The sequence below is a fragment of the Tachysurus fulvidraco genome, chromosome 8, assembly GCF_022655615.1.
Source record: "Tachysurus fulvidraco isolate hzauxx_2018 chromosome 8, HZAU_PFXX_2.0, whole genome shotgun sequence".
In the NCBI taxonomy this organism is placed as follows: Eukaryota; Metazoa; Chordata; class Actinopteri; order Siluriformes; family Bagridae; genus Tachysurus; species Tachysurus fulvidraco.
Genome location: NC_062525.1, coordinates 811,051 through 821,379, shown reverse-complemented (window position 1 = coordinate 821,379; position 10,329 = coordinate 811,051). Strand labels below are relative to the sequence as shown.

The following is a 10,329-nucleotide window of genomic DNA, read 5'->3' as shown; positions in this document are numbered from 1 at the left end:
ATTATTTAATTAAATTCATGTTTATTTGTATATCGCTTTGAACAATTAACATCGTCTCAGAGCAGCTTTACAGGAACATAAACATAGAACAAAAGGTTTATAATAATAATAATATAAAGATTAATATAAAGATTAATATAATATAAAAGTCCCAGATTAATATTAGATATATATAAATGTGTATGTATTTATCCCTAATGAACAAGTCTGAGGTGACTCAGGTGACTGTGGGGAGGAAAAACTCCCTTAGATGGTAAAGGAAGGAACCTTGAGAGGAACCAGACTCAAAGGGGAACCTCATCCTCATCTGGGTGACACTGGGGGTGTGATTATATAACCTCATCCTCATCTGGGTGACACTGGGGGTGTGATTATATAACCTCATCCTCATCTGGGTGACACTGGGGGTGTGATTATATAACCTCATCCTCATCTGGGTGACACTGGGGGTGTGATTATATATATACAGTCTGATAAATGTTGTAGTGATGTAAAAGTCCACATGGAGTTCACGTCTCCTCTTTAGTGTCACAGAGTCTAACTGGAGCTGGTAGATCTGTAGATGTCTCAGGATCCTCACAGAGTCGCCCTCATGTTCTGCAGGACGAAGCTTCTCCTCGTCCTCTCTGTGTTTACTTTCAGGAGCAGAAGTGTTTCCCAGAACACAACAAAGAAAAGAGTCCGTTGTTGTGATGCTGAGATCAGCAGTGCTTTGTTTATGTTGTGTACATGAGATGTGTTTGTGTCTCAGGCACGTGTGAAACCCCACCGGACCTTCCGCTTTAACGAGTGTGTGTGTACGCCGTATAATGCTGACTTTGATGGAGATGAGATGAACCTTCATCTGCCGCAGACTGAGGAGGCCAAAGCTGAGGCTCTTGTACTCATGGGGGTGAGACACACACACACACACACACACACACACACAGTGTCTGCTTACACACACACACACACACACACACACACACACACAGTGTCTGCTTACACACACACTATACACACTTTCAGTATACACAACCCGACAATGTTTCGTTCTTTGTCTCTATTTCAGACGAAAGCTAACCTGGTGACCCCAAGGAATGGTGAACCTCTGATCGCTGCTATTCAGGACTTCCTCACAGGTCTGTCTCTCTGTCTGTCTGTCTCTCTGTCTGTCTCTCTGTCTGTCTGACTGTCTGTCTGTCTGTCTGATTCTCTGTCTGTCTTTCTGTCTGTCTGTCTGCCTTACTATACAGTTAATTGTTCCTGTATGTATCAGTAGGTGGCACTCTTTAGCTCTGTGTGTGTGTGTGTGTGTGTGTGTGTGTGTGTGTGTGTGTGTGTGTGTGTGTGTGTGTTTAGGTGGTTATCTTCTCACTCTGAAGGACACGTTCTTTGATCGAGCTAAAGCCTGTCAGATCATTGCCTCAATCCTGGTGGGCAAAGATGAGAAGCTAAAAATTGCCCTCCCTCACCCTGTCATTATGAAGGTATAATCTGTCTCCCTCTCATTGTGTCTGTCTCCCTCTCATTGTGTCTGTCTCCCTCTCATTGTGTCTGTCTCACTTCCTCTCTGTCTGAACATCTAAACTGTCTCACTCTCATTGTGTCTGTCTCACTTCCTCTCTGTCTGTCTGAACATCTTAACTGTCTCACTCTCTTGTGACAGTACAGAGCTCAGAATAATTTGCCTTTATTTATAATAGAAGCACTCTGAAATGTGTGTGTGTGTGTGTTTGTGTGTGTGTGTGTGTGTGTGTGTGTGTGTTAGCCTGTGCGTTTGTGGACAGGCAAGCAGATCTTTAGTTTAATCCTGAAGCCCAGTAAGATCTGCCCAGTGAAGGCTAACCTGAGAACCAAAGGCAAACAGTACTGTGGAAGAGGAGAGGACCTGTGTCACAACGACTCCTGTAACTACACACACACACACACACACACACACACACACACACACACACACACACACGACACTTCAATGTTATTCTATATTTGTATTAAATTGTAAGGTGCTACTTCTACACTCCCCCATGCATCTGCTGCCACTGTACTACTACATTATGCTCTGCACTGCGCTGCACACTGCACCTCACACTGCACTGCACCACACACTGCGCCTCACACTGCGCCTCACACTGCACCGCACACTGCACCGCACACTGCACCGCACACTGCGCCTCACACTGCACTGCACCGCACACTGCAACGCACACTGCGCCGCACACTGCGCCTCACACTGCACCGCACACTGCACCTCACTCTGCACTACGCTCTGCGCCACGCACTGCGCCACGCACTGCGCCACGCACTGCGCCACACACTGAGGAGAGGACCTGTCTCACAACGACTCCTGTAACTACACACACACACACACACACACACACACACACGACACTTCAATGTTATTCTATATTTGTATTAAATTGTAAGGTGCTACTTCTACACTCCCCCATGCATCTGCTGCCACTGAACTACTACATTATGCTCTGCACCACACACTGCGCCACACACTGCGCCACACACTGCGCCACACACTGCGCCACTCACTGCGCCACACACTGCGCCACACACTGTGCCACACACTGCGCCACACCTGCACCACACACTGCACTACGCTCTGCTCTACACACTACACTACACACTGCACTATACTCTACACTATTCTCTGCACCACACACTGCACCACACACTGCACCACACACTGCACCACACACTGCACCACACACTGCACTACGCTCTGCTCTACACACTACACTACACACTGCACTATACTCTACACTATTCTCTGCACCACACACTGCACCACACACTGCACCACACACTGCACCACACACTGCACTAGGCTTCACTGTGTTACTGTACAACAATACTGTAGTGTGTATATACTGTTGCCATGATGGACTTGTACTGCTGTAGGGCAAACGATCTCTAGACTGTCACAGTCCAATGCTATTGATAGTATAATGTGTGTAAAGTCTGCAACAGTATAATACATTCCTATTGTTCTACAGTTACAGATTGTATTTAAAGTGTGTGTGTGTGTGTGTGTGTGTGTGTGTGTGTGTGTGTGTGTGTATAGATGTGGTGATCCAGAACAGTGAGTTACTATGTGGCAGTATGGATAAAGGAACACTGGGTTCAGGATCAAAGAACAATATCTTCTACATCCTGCTGAGAGACTGGGGTCAGATGGAGGCAGCTGACGCCATGAGTCGCCTTGCCCGAGTCGCACCTACATACCTCTGTAAGTATCCTGCATGTGTATCTTCTTATGGTTATGGATATTCGTACATGTAAACATGTGTGTGTGTGTGTTACAGCTAACCGTGGGTTCTCCATTGGGATCGGGGACGTGACCCCTGGTCAGGGTCTGCTGAAGGCCAAACAGGAACTGCTGGATGCTGGATATAAGAAATGTGACGAGTACATTGAGGCCCTGAATACAGGAAAACTCCAACAACAGCCAGGTTGTACAGCTGAGGAGACTCTGGAGGTAAAACACACACATTATTGTGTTTGTCTTTGATACCCAACAGTAAAAACATTTATCTGAGTATAACCGCGTGTGTGTGTGTGTGTGTGTGTGTGTGTGTGTGTGTGTGTGTGTGTATAGGCGCTGATCCTTAAGGAGTTGTCAGTAATTAGAGATCACGCTGGCAGTGCATGTCTGAGAGAGTTGGACAAGAGTAACAGTCCTCTCATCATGGCTCTGTGTGGCTCAAAGGGTACTGAACCAAACCTCCACTGTACTCCCACTACACTCCCACTATACTCCCACTCTACTCCCACTACACTCCCACTATACTCTACTCCCACTATACTCTACTCCCACTATACTCTACTCCCACTATACTCTACTCCCACTATACTCTACTCCCACTACACTCCCACTACACTCCCACTCTACTCCCACTACACTCCCACTATACTCCCACTATACTCCCACTATACTCTACTCCCACTATACTCTACTCCCACTATACTCTACTCCCACTATACTCTACTCCCACTATACTCCCACTATACTCCCACTCTACTCCCACTACACTCTACTCCCACTATACTCCCACTATACTCCCACTATACTCCCACCACACTCTACTCCCACTATACTCTACTCCCACTATACTCTACTCCCACTATACTCCCACTACACTCCCACTCTACTCCCACTACACTCCCACTCTACTCCCACTATACTCCCACTATACTCCCACTATACTCTACTCCCACTCTACTCCCACTACACTCCCACTCTACTCCCACTATACTCCCACTACACTCCCACTATACTCACACTCCCACTACACTCACTCTACTCCCACTACAACTCCCCTCTACTACACTCCCACTATACTCCCCACTATACTCCCACTCTACTCTACTCCCACTCTACTCCCACTCTACTCCCACTATACTCCCACTATACTCCCACTACACTCCCACTCTACTCCCACTCTACTCCCACTCTACTCCCACTATACTCTACTCCCACTATACTCCCACTATACTCTACTCCCACTATACTCCCACTATACTCCCACTCTACTCCCACTATACTCCCACTATACTCTACTCCCACTCTACTCCCACTATACTCCCACTCTACTATACTCCCACTATACTCCCACTATACTCCCACTCTACTCCCACTACACTCCCACTATACTCCCACTATACTCCCACTATACTCTACTCCCACTCTACTCCCACTACACTCCCACTATACTCCCACTATACTCTACTCCCACTCTACTCTACTCCCACTCTACTCCCACTCTACTCCCACTATAATCCCACTAAACTCCCACTACACTCCACGTCTACTCCCCTCACTCCCACGCTACTCCCACTATACTCCCCACTATACTCCACTATACCTACCTCCCACTATACTCCCACTATACTCCCACTCTACTCCCACTCTACTCCCACTCTACTCTACGCCCACTCTACGCCCATATACTCCCACTCACACTATACTCCCACTACACTCCCACTACTACTCCCACTATACTCCCACACTCACTACCTACTCCCACTCTACGCCCGACTACACTCCCACCTCTACTATACTCCCACTATACTCCCACTCTACTCCCACTACACTCCCACTCTACTCCCACTATACTCCCACGTACACCCCACTATACGCCCACATACTCCCACTACACGTCTACTCCCACTATACTCCCACTATACTCCCACCACACTCTACTCCCACTACACTCCACTACACTCCCACTATACACCCCACTACACACTCTACTCACTATACTCCCACCACACTCTACTCCCACTACACTCCCACTAGACACTCCCACTATACTCCCACGACACTCTACGCCCACTATACTCCCACCACACTCTACTCCCACGATATCTCCCACATACTCCACTACACTCCCACTATACTCCCACTACACTCCCACTATACTCCCACTAAACTCCCACTACACTCCCACGACTCCCCACTACACTCACCACATACACTCCCACACACCTCCCACACTAACTCCCACTACACTCCCACTACACTCCCACTCTACTCCCACTATACTCCCACTACACTATAATCCCACTATACTCCCACTACACTCCCACTACACTATACTCCCACTATACTCCCACCACACTCTACTCCCACTACACTCTACTCCCACTACACTCCCACTACACTCCCACTATACCCCCACTACACACTCTACTCCCACTATACTCCCACCACACTCTACTCCCACTACACTCCCACTATACTCCCACTATACTCCCACTACACTCCCACTACACTCCCACTACACTATACTCCTACTATACTACTACAGCGCCACACTTTAATACCAGTACACGTCTTCTACTAGTACACTACACTTGTACTAATATCTATACCACAGTCCTCTGTACTCCCACTATACTGTTGCCATGCCAACACTTTGGTATTACACCTAGAATATAAGCTGTTCTATAGAACGCTCACTATACTATCATCATACTGACCTTACCACCAGTACACAATACTGCCATTGGAAGCTCACTGTACTGTACCTGTGTTTGACTCCACGTAACTATGAGAAGAGCCTCAGTGTGTCTCATTAAAGGTGCGGTCTCCGTTGTTGTGAAACGCTTTCAGAAAACCGAGTCGGGACGACAAGCAAAACAAAAACAAAACAAACGTGTAGCCCAATGAGCAGAAAGGGGCGGGGCTTGTCCATATGGGTGGGAGAGAGTGTTCGGTGTGGGTGTGTGACATTAGCAGAAGCGGTGTTAACATCGACATGGAGGATAAAAACAAGAACGAAGAGAAGAAAGACTTATGATAAGGACAAGAAGTAGGACGTGTTAATATAGGATCAGCTTTCCAGCGCTGGAGAGAACTGAAGGAGCAGGAAGTTGGCCACATATTCACAGGTTGGAGTTTCCCGAGTCAATAACTCCTGAGCTAACGCTGTTACTACACAAATAACACCTCTTTTCTATCGTAGTAATGTAGAGAGGCAGCTACAACCGCGTTTTGTGTAGTAACAGCGTTTAGCTCAGGAGTTATCGACTCGGGAAACTCCGACTGTGAATATGTGGCCGACTTACTTAAGACCCGAGGCGCTTTTTTCCTTCTCGATAGTGAGTAACGTTTGGTTTTGCTTTGTTACACAGAACTATATATGCCTTTGTCCTTTACATCATTATGCTTGTGTGTCATTTTTGCTTGTTTGTTATCTACAATCGTATTGTTTCTTCCCTTCAGCTATGATAAAGACACGTTCTTTTTGTTAGTCGCCCTGGGTTACGTTGTATTGTGTGGGCGGAGCTATCGATACGGGGTGGGACTTGTTTGGGATAGGGTGCGTGTTTGTTTTGGTGATTTTTAATGTCACCATTGGCTTTCAACAATAGAGACCGCACCTTTAAGGAGTTATACTGTATTAATGCTGAGTGTGTACAGTATCACCTGTCTCATAAAGGTATTTGACATTACTCGTGTTCCCCCTGACATACTCTGTGTTCCCCCTGACATTACTCTGTGTTCCCCCTGACATTACTCTGTGTTCCCCCTGACATACTCTGTGTTCCCCCTGACATTACTCTGTGTCTGACTTACTCTGTGTCTACATTACTCTGTGTTCCCCCTGACATTACTCTGTGTTCCCCCTGACATTACTCTGTGTTCCCCTGACATTACTCTGTGTTCCCCCTGAACATTACTCTGTGTTCCCCCTGACATTACTCTGTGTCCCCCCTGATATACACTGTGTTTCCCCTGACATTACTCTGTGTTCCCCCTGACATTACTCGGTTCCCCCTGACATTACTCTGTGTTCCCCCCTGACATGACTCTGTGTTCCCCCTGACATACTCTGTGTCCCCCTGACATTACTCTGTGTTCCCCCTGACTTACTCTGTGTTCCCCCTGACATTCCTCTGTGTTCCCCCTGACATTACTCTGTGTTCCCCCTGACATTACCTCTGTGTTCCCCTGACATTACTCTGTGTTCCCTGACATTACTTCTGTGTTCCCCCTGACATTACTCTGTGTTCCCCTGACATTACTCTGTGTTCCCCCTGACATTACTCTGTGTTCATTACCACAACACTATACTGCAGGTATATTAATCTCTCTCTCTCTCGTGTGCAGGGTCGTTTATTACACATCTCTCAGATGATAGCGTGTGTGGGTCAGCAGGCCATCAGTGGCTCTCGAGTCCTGATGGCTTTGAGATCGATCTCTGCCGCACTTTGAGAAACACTCAAAAGTAAGAACACCCGCCATGATCATATCATATATATATATATATACACGCTGCACCGTACAGCAGAACACACACATGCTAGCAGTGTTAACAGTAATGTGCTATGTTATTTATCAACCCACCGTTTGGTGTGTGACAGAAGGTGTATGCGTGTAACAGGGTTTTTTTTATTGTTTTTGGGTAAATGTTGGGGAATGTTTTGTGATGTATCTGATTAGCACATCGCTGTCCATGTTTCATAGTTACCTAGCAACAGTGTTACACTCCCAGCCAAGGTGTGTGTTTGTTTGTACATTGGAACACTGGTGGCTTTCTTACTTTTGAGGTTTTCAAAGTGCGGCATAGATCGATTCTCAAAGCCATCAAGGAACTCGAGAGCCACTGATGGCCTGTGACCCACACACGCTAATCATCTGAGAGATGTTAATAAACGACCCTGCACACGGAGAGAGAGAGAGATTAATATAACCTGCAGTATATTGTTGTGGTATGAAACACAGAGTAAGGCAGGGGAAACACATGAGTAATGTCAGGGGTGAACCCAGAGTAATGTCCAGGGGGAACCCAAGTTAATTGTCAGGGGGACACAGAGTACTGTCAGGGGGAACACAGAGTGAATGTTCAGGGGGAACACAGAGTAATTTCAGGGGAACACAGAGTATGTCAGGGGAACCAGAGTAATGTCAGGGGGAACACAGAGTCATGTTCCAGGGGGAACACAGAGTACTTCAGGGGGAACACAAGTAATGTTCATGGGGAACACAGAGTTGGTCATGGGGAACACAGAGTAATGTCAGGGGGAACACAGAGTAATGTCAGGGGAACACAGTGTAATATCAGGGGGGACACAGAGTACTGTCAGGGGGAACCAGAGTAATGTCGGGTGAACACAGAGTATGTCAGGGGGGAACACAGAGTAATGTCAGGGGGAACACGAGTAATGTCCCAGGGGGGAACACAGAGTAATGTCAGTGGGCCACAGAAGTATGTCATTGGGGACACAGAGTAATTCGGGGGAACAAGAGTAATGTCGGGGGACACAAGAGTAATGTCAGGGGGACACAGCAGAGTAATGTCAGGGGGACCACAGAGTAATGTCAGGGGGACACAGAGTAATGTCAGAAAAACAGAGGAATGGCAAATACCGTTGTATGAGCAGGGGATACTGTACACCAACGCTCAGCATTAATCATACAGTATTACTCCTTAAAGCGTGCGGTCTCTATTGTTTGAAAGCAATGTGACGATAATAAAAGCACCAAAACAAACCCGCCCTATCCCAACGGGGTCTCCACCCCTGTATCGTTAGCTCCGCCCACACATACATACGTAACCCAGGCGACCTCTACAGAAACGAACGTCGTCTTTATCATAGCTGAAGGGAAGAACAATACGATTGTAGATAAACAACAAGCAAAAATGCCACACAAGCATAATGATGTAACGGACAAAGGCATATATTAGTTTCTGTGTAACAAAGCAAAACCAACGTTACTCCACCTATCGAGAAGGAAAAAAGCGCCTCGGCGTCTTAAGTAAAGTCGGCCACATATTCACAGGTCGGAGTTTCCCGAGTCGATAACTCCTGAGCTAACACGCTGTTACTACACAAACGCGGTTTGTAGCCGCCTCTCTACATTACGACGATAGAAAATGAGGTGTTTATTTTGTGTATAAGTTAGTAACAGGACGTTTAGCTCTCAGAGTTAGGGGTTATTGACTCGGGAAACTCCAACCTGTGAATATGTGGCCAAGTCTTCCTGCTCCTTCAGTTCTCCTCCAGCGCTGAAACGCTGCTCCTATATTAACACGTCCCACTTCTTGTGCCTTATCAGGAAGTCTACTTCTCTTATCGTTCTTTGTTTTTATCCTCATGCTAGCGATGTGTTCAAAAACCGCTGTTGTCTAATGTCACACACACGCACCGACACTCTCTCCGCCAACATATCGACAAGCCCCGCCCCTTTTTACTGCTCAGTGGCTAACACGTTTGTTTTTGTTTTGGTTTTGCTTGATCGCTCCCGACTCTGGTTTTACTGAAGCGTTTCACAAACACAACGGATGACCGCACCTTTAATGAGACTGAGGCTCTTCTCATAGTTACGTGGAAGTCAACACAGGTACGGTACAGTGAGCTTCCATGGCAGTATTTGTGGTAACTGGTGGTAAGCTCCGTATGATGCTAGTATCAGTGAGCGTTCTATAGAACAGCTTGTTTTTTAGTATCTCTGTACCACAACCCTGTTGTGGAAGGACACTTCATTTTCCAAAGGACACTTGAAGAACGTTTTTTTCTGAGTTTACGAATCGAATGTTTGATCGAAGAGGACTCGATCTTACAACTAGCTTCAGGGCTGTCAAGTGTCACAGTCCCTCATGTCGGTCTCTTCCCACGCTCTCCCACCACATATTTTAGAAGAACGGGGGCATAGAAGCCTTTATTATAGCCACATGACCGATCCAAATCTGATAGCGCCGCCAGTCGAATCCATTCTGCTTGAGGAATGTCCTTATAAATTAAACTCCATTCCGCGTTTTACCTACAGCATTGACCACGCTGCTGCTTCCTGAAATCTATTGGCGTCGGAACCGTTATATGCGGGTGGGA

General features: G+C 46.8%; 1 protein-coding gene across 1 annotated transcript in view; it reads left to right on the top strand.

The window, feature by feature from the left end:
- The window catches only part of LOC125145336 (DNA-directed RNA polymerase III subunit RPC1-like), a 21,283-nt gene extending 13,604 nt beyond the window's left edge, over positions 1 to 7,679 (top strand). The window contains exons 11-18 of the mRNA XM_047817447.1: positions 752 to 892; positions 1,052 to 1,121; positions 1,342 to 1,469; positions 1,751 to 1,889; positions 3,056 to 3,220; positions 3,297 to 3,469; positions 3,590 to 3,834; positions 7,655 to 7,679. Coding sequence (XP_047673403.1) covers positions 752 to 892; positions 1,052 to 1,121; positions 1,342 to 1,469; positions 1,751 to 1,889; positions 3,056 to 3,220; positions 3,297 to 3,469; positions 3,590 to 3,834; positions 7,655 to 7,679 — 1,086 coding nt within the window. The remainder of the gene's footprint in view (positions 1 to 751; positions 893 to 1,051; positions 1,122 to 1,341; positions 1,470 to 1,750; positions 1,890 to 3,055; positions 3,221 to 3,296; positions 3,470 to 3,589; positions 3,835 to 7,654) is intronic.
- Positions 7,680 to 10,329: the final 2,650 nt, after the last annotated feature.